At 56.2% G+C, this 17,013-nt stretch overlaps 2 protein-coding genes across 6 annotated transcripts; both read left to right on the top strand.

Moving 5' to 3' along the window:
* The first annotated feature begins 472 nt into the window (after positions 1-472).
* Positions 473-9,117, top strand: ATXN7L2 (ataxin 7 like 2). Of its 4 annotated transcripts, none has more exons than XR_009257871.1 (11): positions 474-660; positions 2,579-2,644; positions 2,807-2,911; positions 3,316-3,523; positions 3,827-4,113; positions 4,712-4,794; positions 5,151-5,401; positions 6,198-6,396; positions 6,540-6,661; positions 7,152-8,115; positions 8,967-9,117. XR_009257871.1 is itself a non-coding variant. In XM_058716280.1 (11 exons), the coding sequence occupies exons 1-11, from the start codon at positions 534-536 to the stop codon at positions 8,979-8,981; spliced, it is 2,259 nt and encodes a 752-aa protein (XP_058572263.1). In that variant the 5' UTR covers positions 475-533; the 3' UTR covers positions 8,982-9,117. The 4 variants fall into 4 exon arrangements, 3 of the variants coding, with proteins under 3 accessions (XP_058572264.1, XP_058572262.1, XP_058572263.1); XM_058716280.1 differs by having other exon boundaries at positions 475-660; positions 7,152-7,947; XM_058716281.1 differs by having other exon boundaries at positions 473-660; positions 3,923-4,113; positions 7,152-9,117.
* Positions 9,118-9,220: 103 nt separating this feature from the next.
* LOC131504241 (probable transmembrane reductase CYB561D1) lies at positions 9,221-16,145 on the top strand. 2 transcript variants are annotated; one of them, XM_058716294.1, is made up of 3 exons: positions 9,221-10,682; positions 11,218-11,255; positions 11,851-16,145. In XM_058716294.1, exons 1-3 carry the CDS (start codon positions 10,535-10,537, stop codon positions 12,352-12,354), a joined length of 690 nt encoding a protein of 229 aa, XP_058572277.1. In that variant the 5' UTR covers positions 9,221-10,534; the 3' UTR covers positions 12,355-16,145. The 2 variants fall into 2 exon arrangements, with proteins under 2 accessions (XP_058572277.1, XP_058572278.1); XM_058716295.1 differs by lacking the exon at positions 11,218-11,255 and having other exon boundaries at positions 9,221-10,549.
* The last annotated feature ends 868 nt before the right edge of the window (positions 16,146-17,013 follow it).

Raw genomic sequence — 17,013 nt, 5'->3', positions numbered from 1 at the left:
TTCAGCGCATCCTACAGACTCCCTCCCCTTGCCCTTCTGATTCACAGCGCCCACCTCCCTGCACCTACCCTATTCGATCTACTGGGGAGCGAAGTCGCTTCTTGACCGCCAGCCCGGGAAGGGGCGCCAGCCAGCTGGCGGAGACACGGCTTAGAGGGGCGTCTTGGGCAGAGAGAGGTTTGGGGCTAAGGTGTGTATGCAGTGAGCTTGGAAGAGTGGGCTGGTAGCACAAAGAATGTATGCACAAGGGTTAGGAGAGGAGGTCCTGGGGCTTTGGTCTCTTTGCCCCCCGCATTTGTGCATTTTGCAGGGGCTTTTGCAGCAAGCACGGTAGGCAACAGCACGCCCTCCAAGACTACATTTCCCAGAAGGCTACGCGGGAGGGAGAGTGAGGGGCAGGCAACCTGTGCTGCGCTTGCGCAAAGAGTGAGCTGGAAAGGTGGGAGGGAGAGGGGAGGCGTGCCCGCGGCGGGGCTTGGGGGGAGGGGGCCGCGCGGCGGTGGCGCCGGGGCGGGCGCGCGTCCGCGGCGGTGATGGCGGTGCGTGAACGCGCGGCGGCAGCAATGGCCGCTCTGGAGCGGCGGGTGCCGAGTCTCGATGACTTCGCGGGACAGAGCTGGAGCTCGTGGGTGGAACGGGCCGACCTGCCCGCGGCCGACGGTGAGTGAAGCTCCCCTAGAGTCCGGGGACCCCATCACTGTCTCCCCTCCCCCTCTCCGGGCCCCCGCCAGCAGAGGGGAGCCGCCGACGGGAGCCGCCGTCCGGCTCCCCGGCCCCCCAAACAAAGGACCCGCCGGGTCCTAGTGCCCGCCTGCTCCGTCACCTTCGCGCCTCCGGGTCCTAGCGCCGGCTCACAGCCCGCAGCCCACCCTGCCCACCTCTGCTTCTGCCGGTGCCCAGTACCTGCCCCCACATCTGCTTGCCTTTATCTTTCTCTTCGCCTGCTGTCCTCTAGCTTCCGCCCCTCCTGCACCTGCCTAGGGCTTTCCCCGTCCGCAACAGTCCTCTCCACGTGTTTCCCACGCACCCCACTTCTGTGCCCCCCTCCCAACCCCCCTTGTTCTTTCGCCTTCTGCCCCACACCTCCTGCTCCTCCTCGGCGTTTGCCTGCCGGTTACAGTGCTACTGGACCACCCCCCCCCCCGCCCCCTCCGCATTAGTTCGTCGGTCCATCCATCAATCCATCCTCCCTTCCTCCCTCCTTTCGTCCATCCATCCCTCTCTGCCTGCAACCCTCAGTCCTTTCCCGGGCCTCTTGCCCTCCCTCTTGGCTCTCTCCCCTGACCCCCACCTTCTCTAGGCCCCTGAGTGCCTTTAGTAAGGGGGCTGACAGCCCCTTCTGCTGATCTTTGTCTCCTGGGCCCCAGGGGGCACCTGGCCTCGTGGCCTTTGGGGTGACAGCAGGCATCACAGCCCTGAAGAAGTTTGCAAGTGAGAAGAGGTGGAGGAGGAGACCGCATGGAGCGGTCTCTGATGACACTTGTTCTCCTCTGAGATATCCGACTCCCAGCTCAGTTCTGCCCATCACTGCATTTAAACGGACTTAAGAGTGGGAGCTGCCCCTTGTCTCTTGCATGCCTAACCCACTACCCCTCATATCTGGAGATTATGTAAGACTGTCAGCGATCTTCTCATCCTAGAAAGGGGCAAATCTATTAGTAGGCGTTAGAAGCACATCTAAGTGGAAGCCCAGGCTACCCCAGGACTGCCCCATGCTGGGTGGGCAAGGATGGGGCCATTGTCAGGGTCTGGGTGCTTTGAGAACCGGAAATGGAATCAGACGGGTTTGGTGACTCAGAATTGATTTTTTTTTTTCCAAGGGACAGGGAGGGGGCGTAGAGAAGGGGAGGGGAGAGGAGTGAGGTAGGGGGATGGGGGAAAGAGCTGCCTTGCACAGCTAAGATGTTTTTGTCATCAACCCAGAAACTGAGGTACAAGGGCAACCCTTGCCCAAAGCCCTCCTAAAGAGGGGAGGGGCTTGCATAGCTGACCAAGGGGACTTTGAAGATGCCATAGGACCCCCAATACAGCAGTTTCTGTGCTCTGTGACCATCCTGTCAATGCAGGACCTGAGAAGCTGGGTGTAACTTTGTCAGTGCCATGGTAACCCAAGTGGAACAAAATTGCATTCATGGGGATGGAGTCCTAAGAGACTATATGTTTGGTATGGCACAGAGTAGCAGAAAGGACCCATCTAAGAAATCTCAAGAAGGGTATAGTAAAATATGCTAAGGATTGTTTCTCATTTAAATGGGGAAGCAAGCCCAGAAGGAGATCATATTTACCCACAATCACTCAGCTAGTCAGCAGTGGAACCCTGACTTGCACCTTGGAGTGAAGGGTCCATAGGAAAGGTGCCAGGATCCCTTCTAATGGAATTAGATCATTGCAGAAGTAGCAGGTAAAGGAAGAATGGGTGCTTGAAAATGACCCACTGAAAGCTTCTCCAAGTGGTCCTGAGCACCAGGAGCTTGTTAGGGGGTGTGGGCTTCCTACTGCTTGGCTGCCAGTGCTGGTTGGGTAGGAGTTGGGGCTTCTGGGGTAGGGGTGGGCCTTCTGAGCTGTGTTTCTCCTCCAGGGGCTGAGTTGGAGGAGAGTAACAAAAACACAAAGAAGTTGGATGCCATGACCCTCATTAAAGAAGGTGGGAGTTGACACACATTAGGGCTGGGACCTGGGGCAGATGGGGGGCTGCGGGGGTGGGGGTGGGGAGGGTATCTTCTGAGTGGGGGTAGGAGTGCTCTCTGATCTTACAGGGAAACCCTGGGATCCCCAGCCCCAGTGATAAGGACTTCTGTCATTGCAGACATGTCCATCTTCGGGCACTGCCCTGCCCATGACGACTTCTATTTGGTTGTGTGTAACCACTGCAGCCAAGTGGTGAAGCCTCAAGCTTTCCAGAAGCACTGCGGTGAGGGGCGCCCTAGGGAGGAGATAGAGGGAACAGGGGAAGGTGGAGCACAGAACTCTGAGGACAGGGTCAGTTGGGAGGTCACGTGGGTAATAGGGGAAGGCGCTGGGGATCAGAAGGTCCTGGGGGCGGTTTCAGAGGATTGTGGCGGGTCAGGGTGATTGTTTGAGCAAAATTCTAGCATCTGGTGGAATTAGAGGAAGAGCTAAAAGGTTCAAGAAACTGGATCCTAGAATTTTTGAGTCTTGAAGGCTCAGATTCAGGTGGGAAGATGGCAAATTTAAAATCTAGTCTTGGGAAAGTCCAGAGTTTGTATTGTGAGTCCATGAGCAGGGCTAGGAGGTTGGGGAAGGAGGCAGTTGATACCACTCACCTCGATTACTCTCTCCACCTCCTGGTGACAGAAAGAAGACATGGGCCCCTCAGCAAGCTTTACGCCCGGGCCCCACCCCCACCTCCAGCCCCTGCCAGCTCTCAAAAATGCCATGTAGTGAATGGGCAGGGCCCAGCTTGTAGGGCCCCAGGTTCCACCAAAACCTCCAGGGAGAAGGGCCAGGGGTCCCGGAGCCGTGGCCACCAGCCTCCTGATAAGACACAGAAGGACAACCTCTGGTAAGGAGAGGCTGGAGACTCCCTGAGACCAGCCTTGACCCTGACCCTAGCCCAGGGAGGGATTAACACAAATGCAGGCAGCTGTGGGGCCGTGGGCACTGCTCACAGCAGGAGGCAGCCAGCTCTCTCTGCCGCTCCCTTCCATATGTTCCAAGGAATATGGGGTCCCCTTTTCCCATGTTCTGCACCCCTGCTGGAGCCCACCCAAATTCCAGGGCTGGGAAGGAGATGGCTCTGGGCTAGAGTCCAGGGCCCAGGCCCAGCCCCCCTGCCCCCCAGCCCACACCCTCTCTCCATATGTAGCCTTTTCGTGCCTGTGGTGAATCTGGAGAAGATGTCCAGTCTCCCGAAGCCCGATGGACACGGAATCAGGGTGGCCCCGCCCTCTGCTTTCCTCAGCCAGCCTGGCGGCCTCACCAAGGACTCCCCTGGAAAAACCCCCATGGCAACCCCTTCTAAAGAACCTCCTGGGAGAGAGAGCATCGAGATGACCCCCAGCGAGGGCCCCAGTCACCGGGCTGAAGGCAGCCCCGCTGAAAAGGAGCCTGGTGGGGCCAGACTGCCCCCCAAAACCCACCGGAAGATGGCTCGTAAGTAGTCATGATCTTGGGGGTCAGGAAGGTAGAGTGGGAACCCTTTTGGACTGCTTTGTCCTTGGACCTGAGGGGTCAGGAAAGGGGTCAGGAACGAGTGGGCCCGGCCATCACTGGTTGCAGGGTACGGGAGCCCATGGTCACCCCTTGATGTGGACACGTGCTTAAACTCCTTGCTTTCTAGGAAGCCTCTCTCCAGCCCAGGTTTCCTGATCAAGGCTAAGGGAGCTTATGCCCAAGCAGGGCATCACCCTGGGCTATTGACCTTTAGCTCTTTTCTCACCTAGATCCAGGGCACCCGATCGCTCCCACAGCTGGTTTCTCTGGCATCCCACATACCTGTGGCTGCTTTTGTTTCTTGATATGTGTTGCCCTGTTTTGGACTTGGCATTGCTAAAAGGAGGGCCTGGGCTGGGCATGGGGATGGGGATAGTTCTTTCGCCCAGCAGGGAGCTGCTGGTGCTGGGAGGCGTTTCTCTGGGAGGCCGCAGCCCTGGACTTGACCGCTGGAGGCTCTTGTGTCTCAGGCCCAGCTCTCCCTAGGCCTTTCCATGGGAAATGGCCCTGGGGTTCACAGGAACTGTTTTCCCCACAGGGAAGGAGTGCGACCTCAACAGGCAGTGTGGGGTAATAAACCCAGAGACCAAAAAGATCTGTACCCGCCTGCTAACCTGCAAGGTAATCCCAGTCCCACCGCACCGTGAGGGACAGCACACACACAGGTCCTGGGCAAGGAGAGAAACCACAGCGTTAGCCAAGATCCAGCTCAGAGGGTGGGAGTAAAGCCCCAGTGAAGCAAGGGGAGAGGAGGCTGTTCTCAGTGGGCCCACGGTGGAACAGTAGGTAGGGGTGGCTTCCAGATTGCCCCACTCCAATGGAAGGTTCTGGTCCTTTGGGGGAGTGAAACAAAGACACACAAATACACCCACAAACATACTCACAGCCCCCTTCTCCACTTGCCCAGGCTAGAGCACACTGCTGCCTCTTACTCCTGCTCAGCTCACACCCCCTCCCCACCCTTCACCCTATTCTAGATCCACTCAGTGCACCAGCGCCGGGAGGTCCAGGGCCGAGCCAAGGACTTTGACGTGCTAGTGGCAGAACTGAAGGCCAACTCTCGCAAAGGGGAGTCTCCCAAGGAGAAGAGCCCAGGGCGCAAGGAGCCCACTCTTGAGCGCCCCTCCCAGGAGCCCCTCTCTTCAGTCCAGGTTGTGGCAGCAGCCGCCCCCAGCAGCACCTTCTCTGCTCGCGCCAAGCAGACCTACCCATACTGTGCACTGCCCAGGTAAGTCCAGGATCCAGTCCCCCATCTGGGGACACTTGGTCTGAAACCATCAGGGACCCCGGGAGATTGACCCAGGGAGTCTCACTCTGCCCTGAGCTGGGGGGATACCTGGGGGCCCCCAGCAGTGGTGTGGAAGTAGGGGACTACCTGCTTCTAACCAAGCATACCGTAGTACCTCTCCCTCTGTGTAGCTTGCCAGTTACAGTACCTGGGATAAAAACATTTTCCCAGCTGCTTCTGACAGGCCAAAACTTGTAACTGGGGAACCGAAAGGGTCAGGGTCCTGGGTGAGGCAGTCCTACTGTATTCATTCACTGGCCCCTTCGTGTGCAGAGGCTGCGCTGGAGCCCTGAGAGAGCCTGCCTTGCCGGAAGGAGACACATGCATCTCTGCCTGTAACACAGGGGGCAGACGCGAAACAGGCTCAGCTCACAGACAGGCTCATGCAAGAAGGGGGTTGAGAGAATTGACTGGGCTGACCAGAGCTGGGTGCAGTTAAGCTCAGAAGATTTTCTGGAGGAGGCGAATCTGGAGCAGATTCCCCACCCACCCCCCTACCCCCCAGGAGGCAGGGCCTGGGAAGTGAAGGGGCTGGGGAGAGGATCCCTTGGGAGCTGTGGCCCCTGACCTTTCCGGCTCTTACAATGTGAGCTCTGTTGTTCCCTCCCTTCCTGTCCTCCTTCCTCTTTGTCTGATTGCCCAGCAGGGTGTCTGCCCTGGTGGTTCAGGGACACCCCCACCCCGACCCACTCCTGTCTCAGTCTCATCGCCCTCACATCCCCTTTGGCCCTTCCAGGTCCCGGGCCTCCTCTGAGAGTGAGTTGGATGATGAAGGCCCCTGTGGTGGTGATGGGGACCCAGGCCTGTTCCCCTTTCCCCTGCCCCGGGGTGGGGCCCAGGCCTCCAGCGAGGAGAGTGAGGAGGAGGGGACATCTGAGGACCTCCACCTCCCCCCTGACTGCCATTATGCAACCCGGCCCCCGCGGCCACAGGCGGTAAGGACCTGGGGCAGGGACCTGGGGTGGGGGGTGGCCCAGCCCTCCTGGCCCACAGTGTGGGGAGGAGGTCAGATCCTTTGTACAGGAGCCCTCCCTGCCTCCCAGGCCCCGCTAACCACGGACCTTCCTTCTGCCTCTAGTTCTGCACGTTTGGGAGCCGGCTGGTGAGTCCAGGATGCTACGTGTTTAGCCGCCGGCTGGACCGGTTCTGCTCAGCACTGAGCTCCATGCTGGAGCGGCACCTCAGCTCACACATGTGGAAGTGAGTCTCTCAGGCCCAGAACTTCCCTCCCTAGACCTCAAGCCCCAGACATACGTGAGCTTCAGAAGCCCTAATTCTTCTCACATACCTATGGATGTGGTTCGGCGTTTGTCGGGAAGACCCCAGATAGAACGAACAGGAGGCGGGGAAACTTGGCAGCCTGAAGCTGGGCTAAGGCAGGGCATGGGTGGGCGGTCTGGGAGGGAATCCCGACTCTTAGCCATTACTTCCAGTACCTCTTGGGTGACTAGGGATAGGGGATGTCCAAACTGCGATTTGAAATGAGGTTCTTAATGGGTGTGTATACTAGTTCATTCCTGCTTATCCCTGTGCTGTCTTCCTAACCCTCAGTTCCAGTGTCTCCCAGCAGATGGCAGCAAGGCCGGGTTTCTGTGGGCCATCTCTAGGTGGGGCGGAGAGACTGGTGTATGTCGGAAGGGAGGGCCTCTTGTTTGCTTGGCATCTCAGTGGAGCTCTCTCTCTGCTGCAGGAAGATCCCACCGGCGGCTGAGCCTCCATCCCACCTTGTCAGCTCCGCACTCGCTGCTCCCCTGAGCCCATCCTCTACTGGCAGCTGCCCCCGCCTTCCAGGCCCACCCCTCAGACCCGCCTGCCCAGCCTCCACACCCCCCGCCAAGGACGGCCTTGTCCCCAGCTACCCTGCAGGCTCCCCCAGTGTGGCAGCTGCCTGCAGCCAGGCGGAGTGCATGGGCGGGAGCCAGGCCATCACCTCACCACTGCCTGCCAACACGCCATCCCCATCCTTCAGCAAACTCCCGCCTTCGAAGGCCAGCAAGTCGTCCAAAGGCAAGGATGGGGCTGAGGTGGAGGCCCCTTCTCGAAAGCGAAAGTTATCACCAGGCCCCACTACTTTCAAACGGACCTGCATCCTGGATCCCCCTGGAAAAGGCAAACCCTCTGGCTGCCGGGGCCTCTCGGCCAAGACTAAAACCGCCCTGGGCATGGGGCTTAATGGGACAGTGGGGCCAAGAGTGAAGCGGGCAGGGCCCCTGGACTGTCGGGGTTCCCCTCATCAGCCCCCTACTCCAGTCAAGGCTTCTCAGCTGGACAACCGGGGAGCGGCTGGACACCCAGCCAAGGCCCTGCCAACCACTTGCCTCTCTGAGGAGGAGGTAGCCAAGAAGCGGAAAAACCTGGCCACTTACTGCCGGCCAGTGAAGGCCAAGCACTGCCAGGCTGGCGCCCCTGCTGATGCGGCCTGTTCTGTGCGCCGCAAGAAGCCGGGTCCAGCCATGGCCTTTGAGGAGAAGTGTTCTACACTGAAGGTACCAGCCCAGCTCCCTGAAGAGCATGGGCAGGGAAAAGTCAGGATGGACGAGGGTAGAATACACAGTGGGGACCTGACACAGAGAAGGTGCTAAGTAAATGTTTGTGTAGGGAAGGGATGAAAGAGGAAATTGAGACAGTTCCTGGGCCATCTTCTCTAGGGAGAGGTAGGTCAGCTCTTCGAAAGGTAACCTAGCTTTTGTTTGATGGGCCTCCCTTTATCTCCAGCCCTCTCCCTTGAGCTAAAGAGATGCTACCTCTCCCCTGCCCCGACACCTGCTTCTGTTTTAATCAAAGGGCCACTTTCTGAATTGGCTGTGGCCTTCACACCAGGAACTAGAGCTACCTCTGTCCCCTGAAGGAAAGGCAGTTGGATTCCATGAACTCTGATGGGAAAGGTTTGGGCAATGGGGTGGAGTCTGGGTTGCCAAGCTGTGACCCGACATGCTGGGCAGCAGGGTGGGCAGGCTGATCCAGTTCTTTGGTTCTGCCTCTGGGCATCAGGGCATGCAAGGGCAGGAACACCACCCAAGGTCCACATACGTATATGTGCCCACCTTGCACATGTGCCCACTTCCGGGTTTTCAGGGGCTAGGCGAGTTTTCCAGGGTTTCTGGTAAAGCCAGCAGCCAGGTTTATGTGCCTCTTCTGATGGCAGCCCTGGAGTAGCATTATATGGGCTATATCCATTTGATCTCAGCCAGGAGGACTTACTGGCGGTGAGACAGGGGATGCCCTTCCGGTTCAGGCACGGGCCAGACGTGTACCAAATCCTCTGGCACCCATATGAAAGGGTTTGGGGCAGTGCCCCACACGTGTGTGCATGTGTACATGGGTGTTTTCAGGCTGTCCCTGTTGGGCTGGCATTCATCTCTCCCTTCACCCTTCACCCGGCTTCCCTCACCAGCCCAGCAGGAGAAAAGCAAGCTTTAGCTCCAATGGTCCACACAGTGCACGGGTAGGAGGCCTGCTAGGCCCCCCAGCCTGACCGTGTCTCTTGCCTCTTGTCTTCCTGCAGTCTAAAGCCCATTAACAAGAAAGTGCCTGCCCACTGCGATGGAGCCGCCAGCACCTCCTCCCCTCCAGATCCGGGCCCCAGGCTGCTGCCGCTTTTTATAACTTTATATTATTTTTTTTAAGAAAAAAAAAAACTCTTTAAAATACCTCAAGACTGTCTCCCTGTTCTGTTGCTGCTAAGAAAATGTAAAAACAGAAACGTAGAAAAGGAAGGAAAAAGATGTAATAAAATGAGTGTCCTTGCTGTCCCCATCCGCACCCCAAGAGGCCAAGATGATGGGCAGCCAGACTCCAGCTCCCATCTCTTGCCTGCAGAAGTCTCTTAGCTCTTATATTTTTGTCCTTTTAAACAATGTGGAAATGGCTGGGGTTTGTGTCTTGGGGGCAGTCTTCTCTTCAGATAAGATGATGAGGCATGTAGCTCTGAGGGAGCAAGGCTAGCCAGAGTCTTTACCCCAGAGATGATTCCAGTCATCAAGGGAAACTTGACGGGGTGGGGAGCCACACCTCCGGCTCTACTCTCAGGTCTTTGCCCTGAACCTCTGTGGGAGTCAGCTAGGGCCCTTCTCCAGTCTTTCAGCCTCCATCCAGTCCTGGGCCTCCATCCCATCTCTGAATTATTGCCTCAGTCTCCAGCTGTTCCTGCCCTTCCCGCCTCTCACTAGCAGCCTTATTTTCTCAACCACTCGGGGAGCTCGAATTGAGTTGGTAACTGCTCTAAGGATGTCCGTGATTTCTGCGGGACAGCCTGTTTTGGTCTCTGTCCGTAGCCTGTGGGTTTGCCCTTCAGGAAGGGATAGGGTCTCTCCCAGGTAGGTCTCCTTACGGTGAACCACACCTTTTTGGAGGCAAGAAGGGGAAGGGTATGATCACTTACAGATCTTCTGGTGTGGGAGGCAGCAGGAATGTGGGAGGACCTGGTCCCTCAGGATCACCTGGCTCCCCAGGACTGAACAGATGGTGTGGAGGTGGGAAGGGCTGCGTGTGCCCTAGTTCTTCCCTTTATCTCACTGGAGACTAGTGCATGTCCCTCCTTTGGTCCTCAAACCTGAACTCACCAGGCACAGGGCACTATTTTTTGGCCTTGTCCTTTCGGTCTCTTTGCTTTTAGGCGGAAAAGACTCTTATTCCCTTAACAAGCCAGAAGAAGGGATGGCAGGAGGGTGTAGACAGGTGGAGAAATCCAGTGTTTCTAGAAGACTGTTCAAACCACTGGTCTCACACTCTTGGTTCAGTGTACGAAGTTTGTGATTGGGGTTTGGGTGGAATCAGTTACCATACGTGTAATTTCCACAGGCTACTTGAGGCGTAAGTCCTTGTGGACAGAAAGGTGCAAATGAGGTTGACCGAAGAAACCAGGCTGGTCGCCTGCTGTCGGGTCCCCTTCTGCCCCCAGGGCTCCCTAGGGCCGACGCGCTTTCCCCCCAGCCCACAGAGGGCGCTGTGGGCGAGTCCACCGTACTGCCGGCGGCGGCCCGGGGAGGGGCCTCTCCCGCCGTCGCGGCCGCCTCCGCGATCGCAAACCCGGAAGACGCGCTCTAGCAGCTGTGAGTGTGCGCCGGCCCGGCCATGAAGCCCGTGGAGGTAGGTCTGGTTCCCGCTCCAGCGAGGGAGCCGAGACTGACCCGCTGGCTGCGGAGAGGCAGTGGGATCTTGGCGCACCTGGTGGCTTTGGGCTTCACCATCTTTCTGACTGTGCTGTCCCGGCCGGGAACCAGTGAGTGTGCAAGGCGGGGCGGGGCCAGGAAAGGGGGCGGAGCCGGGATGCTGGAGGAGCGGCGCCTGGAGCGCTCGGAGAACTGGCTTGGGGACCCCCGCAGTGGTGGGGGGAGGCGTACTGTGGAGGGGCAGTAAGGGCGTGGTGGGGCGGGTCCCCGGGAGGTGGGTCCTGGAAGGATCCGACTCTGGGTGCTGGGGTGGAGAGGCAGACACTGAACTGACCTCAGCTCATCAGAAGCAGAGACCCTCATGGGGAATACAAGCAAAGAAGACCAAGGTCCATTCTAGGACTGGGCTGACAGCTGCGAGGTGCCGAATGGGGAACACAAGCCAAATTGATGTATATTTGTCCCCTTAGTTGGTCATCGTAAGGCCCCTTGACTGCTCCACTTTGCACGGAGCTCCTGATTCGTGATTGGAGCTGGGGATAGTACACTGACCTTTCCCCTATAGCCAGATTTTTTGGGCTCCAGCCAGCCACAGGGGCAGAAACAATGGTGCCCAGCCGTCAGTCTGTTCTCTTTGATTCTTAGGTCTTTTCTCCTGGCACCCTGTATTCATGGCCTTGGCGGTGAGTTTGGGCTTCTTTTCTGCAGCTGATTTCGTTAGAATATGCCCGTAGGGAAGCATCCAGCCTTCGGAAGGCGTGCAGCCTTTCTGAGGCTCAGAGAGGTGGGGGAAAGAGCAAGGGCCCCATCTTTCCCTGCAACCTATGATTGGGAGACATGGAGGGCCGGGCTGTAGTTAGTATCAAGTGGTTGAAGGGGGTTGGGAGAGTATGGAAAATGTATCTTTCTCCCCTAGGGTCTGAAAGGAGGAAGTAGAAGGGGTGTTGTCCAATCACCCCTCCCCCCCTAACACCCCTACCCCCTCAAAGTTCAGGAACTTGCTAAAGATTTGCTTAATATTGGTCAAGAAGTGGGAATCATTGCCTGTGGAGGAGGAGGAGGAGGTAGGGCATGGATGTCAGCCTGAGTGATAAAACTTCCACTCGAGTGTTGATTCTCCATTGTGCCCAGAAATCCTGACCTGTGATGCAGGAGGTCCTGGTGGGAGTTCTTTGGCCTCCACCCTTTGTACTCCCTGTTTGGATGTATGAGAGCACCCCTTTTTTCTTAGGCCTCCAAGCTGGCCTGAGGCTCATGGGCCCTCTCCTGTGTTCACAGTTCTGCCTCTGCATGGCTGAGGCCATCCTGCTCTTCTCGCCTGAGCACTCCCCATTCTTCTTCTGCTCCCGAAAGGCTCGGATCCGACTCCACTGGGCAGGGCAGACCCTAGCCATCCTCTGTGCAGCCCTGGGCCTGGGCTTCATCATCTCCAGCAGGACCCGCAGTGAGCTGCCCCACCTGGTGTCCTGGCACAGCTGGGTAGGCACTCTGACCCTGCTGGCCACTAGTGGTCAGGCACTATGTGGGCTCTGCCTCCTCTGTCCTCGAGCAGCCAGAGTCTCAAGGGTGGCTCGCCTCAAGCTCTACCATCTGACTTGTGGACTGGTGGTCTACCTGATGGCTACAGGAACGGTGTTCCTAGGCATGCACTCAGTGTGGTTCCAGGCCCAGATCAAAGGTGCAGCCTGGTACCTGTGCCTGGCACTGCCCCTCTATCCAGCCCTGGTGATCATGCACCAGATCTCCAGCTCCTACTTGCCAAAGAAGAAAATGGAAATGTAAGTTCCTCTGAACTTTGAATGTAGGGGGACACTTGCCTTGGACTTAAATGTTTCCTCTGGTGACCTTCAAGGGATCCACTTCAGAAGTGGTAGGATTTTCATACTTCTTAGCTGGGCCAGGGGCCACAGAAACCCAAACTGCTATTGCTGACGACGATTCAGGGGGCCCAAATGGGGAAATATACTGGGTACAAGTGGAAGGTGATGGGAGGGGGGGGGGCTTGGTCCTGAAGCCTCCACTCTTGATGGGACACAGAAGTGTTGGGCGGCGGTGGTGATGGTGCTGGCAGTCATTTCTTGCCTGTGCTCCTGATGGAGAGTTGGGTTACAGTAACTTATGAATGAGCACAGTGGCTCTTTGGGTCTGTTGGAGACAGCAGTGTGGAGACAGCCCATGGGTTATGGTTCCTGTAGGTTCTAATGTGCAACCTTAGGCAAGTCACATGCCTCAGGACCTCAGTTTCCATATCTGTGTCATGGGTGAGTTTCTAAACAATCTCCCAATATTCAGTGTCTGTCAAGTTGATGTCACAGAACACTCTCCCCGCTCTGGAACGGTGGCTGGACCACTAAGCAGACTCAGGATGTGATTCATACATTTGTTATTCTCTCATCCCTCTGAAGGGACAGGTCTGTCTTTGTGGCCTTCCAGGAATCTGTGCCAATTTGGCTCCTGGACTAGGGCACAGAAGGTCAGGCACTGTGGAAAGAAGGGTCCCATGTGAGGCTCTTTTGAACTCCAAGACAGTAAAGGCACTAAAGTCACTTTAAAGCTTTTGAAGGAGCAGAAGGGCATTGGCCTAACCAAGCCTATGGCTCCTGGCTGGGCGTCTTAGCTCAGTTAAGAACTTCCTTTAGCCCACCTCAGAATCTGGGCTTGAGGGCTGCATGTCATGGGTTTGCACCTTCCCCGACATGTGTTCTCAGTGGCAAAGTAGTCCTGAGCTTCTCATGTTCAGCCCTTCCTAGGGCTCACATTCTTGCCTTAGCACATAGCTTTATGTAGGTATTCTGAAACTTTTAGAACAAACTAAGAGCTAAGGAAGAGGGGTAGGGCTTTTCTGATCTAGGGAAAACAGTCTCCCTGGTCCCTTTCTCAGCTAAGCTTTTCTCAGTTGCAGTCTCTTGCCAGCTGTTTGGTCTAGGAGGGGGCTGAGTTTGTTGCCAGTTGGCAAAAAAGGGCTGGGCCCTCTTCCCTGTAGAGACCCCTCCTTGTTCTAAAGTGAAGCTAGTTCCCCAGACCATTCTCAGTGGTGAGGGCTGGATGCCGGACTGGTTAACTGTGATCTGGCTTGGTCGCAGAGATGGGACCTCCATAGATCATGACAAGGACTGAAGACGGCTAAGCCAGAAAAGCTGATGTTGAGGCAAGTAAAGACAGCTCAGGGGATACTCTGGGAGGCCTGGGTATAGGGGCTGGAGCTCCAGGTCCCAGGAGCAGGGCAGGCGTTCCTAGATGGCAATAATTTAGATGTCCCAGGTCTTCCTAAGATGTAAGACCTTCCTGTCTGGGTGGCTCGGAAGCAAGGAGGTTGGTATGATTTAACAGTCCAGGAATTGGGACTGCGAGGGCACAAGCATCCTCTGAGTGGATCTCATTGGGTCAGATGGCATCTCCAGGAGCTCTCCAGACCCAGAGCATCTAAAGGGGGTCTGTGCTGTTCAGAGGGTGATTATACCTGTCTCATTGTCTGCTCTTCTCTCTCAAACTACCCAATGTGGTCTGAACTTGGAGAAGATGGTTCCTGGGGCATTCTTCCCTAGTGTCACTTGGATCAGGGACTCCATCTCCTCTCCCCCTGTCACAGCCAGTGCTGGGAGTCCCATCCTGTCTACAGCAGGGTGACAGGGCCGGTGAGGTTCACCAGCTTCTGCGAGCCAGGCAGGCAGCGCCATAAAGCCTGAGCCTGCCTGAGGTGTTGCCTCCTCCCAGGTGGTGCGGGGGCTGGTGGGCGGGCGGGCAGGCGGGCTGACAGCCGGCAGTTTGCGTGGGCTGTGCCAGCTGATGTCTATTCCCAGCCCTCGGAGGAAGGGGGAAGTCATTTATATTCTGCAGGAGGAAGGGGCGCCAGCTGTCACCTATCTGACCAGGAGGCCTGGAGGGCAAGGGCACAGGGCCGAGAGGAGGGCACAGGTGGTCTTCTGCTTAGCCTGACTGCAGTATAGGGAGTAGGTCACCAGGAGGAGCCCTTCTTCCCGGTTGGCCAGGTTGTGGGGGGACTTCTGCCCCCTTCTCTGAATCCCATCACCACCTGCCCTCACATCCTGGGCCAGCAGCTGGACAACCATTAGACCTCAGTGCCAGGGCACTCTTCCTCCAGCTGGGAAGAGGTAGCTGCCTGCTACATATGCCTCCTGCTTGTGTGTTTCCTCCTCCCCACACCCTCTGTTTCCCCCACCTCTCTTTATCTCCCCATCTGGGATATTAGCTGGGCTCCTCAGCAATGAGGCAGAGGCCTTGGGGGAAGAAGCGAATGTCTGCCCTTTTGCCCTTGTTCCCTGGCTAGGGAAAGCTGCTAGTAGTCAGCCTGTACTGTCTTTTTTTAAAAAAGCCAGGGTGCTCAAATTAAAAAAAAAAAAAAAAAAAAAAAAAAAAAAAGCATGTCATTTGCACAAATTTGCATATCAGGCTCACTAAGACTTGATTCCAAATATGATATTTTAAACTCAACCTTGAGGACATTAGAAATGTAGATGTTTTTTGTAACCAAATCCAAATGGTAACAGGATTACCAGTCTGGGTTCAGACCCCCTCCCCCAGCCCCCATCTTTCCCGTAACCACTCCCCTTGAGCCCCACCAGAGCTGGGGTTGGTGTTGAATGGCAGGAGCCCTGTGTCTTGGGGAATTAATTCTTCCAGCCTCACCTTCTTGGCTGTTCAGCTGCATCAAAGGTAGGCCGCCGCCCCTTGCCAGCCTGTTTCTCCTCTTCCTAGCATCTCACAGGGCAGACTGCCCGTCCCAGTCCCTGACACCGGCCTGTCCCTTCTTTCTCATTGTCTCCACCCTTCCACCCCCGTGCATGGCTGCTCTGGGTCTTGTTTTTCAAACCTCACTGTGGGAGATCTAGGCATCTTCCCTGAGCCAGCTGGCTGCTGTGCCAAGGCCTGTTCAGAGTTAACAATAATCATTAGCTGCACAGTGCTGGGGCCTTTCAGCTCCAGGGCTCTAGGCACTTGTAGGCTGAGTCAGCCAGCCCTCACCTTCCCCCTCCTTCTGGGCAGCTAGAGTGTAATGGAATGGGGAGGGGGTGGTCAGAGTCTCACTTCCTAACCATGGCTTGAGGCTGCTTTCCTTTGGGAGTGGGCCTCGAGCTTCCTCTGGGTATATTACTAAGGCCTTTTCACCTGACAAAGATCAAGACGGGAACACAGCGTAGGCTCTGCTGAGAGTGGCAGTGGCCGTTGTTGACCCTGAACCTCCAGTACTCCTGTTCTTCCTTCTGTTATCTGTCTTAACTTCCAGAGGACACCCCTGGTCCTGATGCCCCAATCTCAGCATTTCTGGTGGCCCTTTGCAACCTTAGGGAGCAGGGAGGCTTCTGGGGTAGTGCTCTACTCTTCCTGTATCCGGTTGACCTAAGAGCCTGTGTATCATGCAGTAAAAAGCACATTGACCTGGGAACCAGGAGGGCTGCACTCTACATTTGCTCAGCTCCTAACACTGGTGTGGCTGTGGGCAAATCACTTACTGTTTGACCTACCTCACAGGGATGTTGTGAGGGTTTGATGAGAAAATGCATGTTAACAGGCATTGGAAAGTCCAAAGTATTAAATGTAAACAGGTGATAGTATGTTCTTGTCCTTGACTCTTTCATTCAACCTGGCTCTGGGTTTGATGCTTCTTTTATAGGGAGGCGATAAACAGTTACGGCTAAGATGCTTAGAGGACCCAAGTCCCTGGCAGCTTGTGTCGTCAGCCATCCCGAGAGCACACACACATTTCTTCCTTCTAGATGAAAGGTCAGCTCTCATCCACTCCTGTCAGGAAAGCCACCAAGCCCAGCAAAGCCAGCCCTAAGTGCTGCTAGTTTCAAGGCATGGGGCTGGTGTAAATCCGGAAATCAGTGCAGTTGTTCCCTCATCCAACCTGAAGTTCCTGGAACTGGTCTGTCTGAATCTCTCCTACCTAATTCTGCACTTCTGAGGGAAAAGTGGAGCAGGCAAGCCAGGGAGGCAGGAGCAATAGTAAGGGACACAACACCGCCACCCTCTCTGGTTTCCCCTGTAGCCCCAGGCTGAGCAAGGCCCGCCTCAGGCCCTCAGGCCTGGCACTGGAGATGTAGAGCTGACACGCGGCCCCTAGCTTGTTCGCAGGTTTTTTCTCTTTCCTCATTACAGGCTCTTGGAGTAGGATCACAGTCCCCTCCTCAAAGGACTTTATTGGAATTAAAACACACACACACACACACACACACACACCCATGACAGCAGTTCTATTTAAATGTCAAATTAGGGGAAGGATACTTTCCATTCCATTTGAGAACTGCCAGCAGTCTGCTGGGAGTGCACAGAGAGAGGCAGGAACAACAGCAGTGCAGAGGCTCCAGTATTCAGTTTTTTATCTCAATTGTTTTTTTTCTATCCTGGGATCCAGCAGTGAGACACTAGTCAGGTGTTGTGGGCATAGCCTGAGCAGTTCTCACCAGCACAGGCACAGAG

Source organism: Neofelis nebulosa, chromosome 2 (assembly GCF_028018385.1).
Source record: "Neofelis nebulosa isolate mNeoNeb1 chromosome 2, mNeoNeb1.pri, whole genome shotgun sequence".
Classification (NCBI taxonomy): Eukaryota; Metazoa; Chordata; class Mammalia; order Carnivora; family Felidae; genus Neofelis; species Neofelis nebulosa.
The sequence above is the reverse complement of the archived record's forward strand: the minus strand, read 5'-3'. Positions and strand labels throughout refer to the sequence as shown.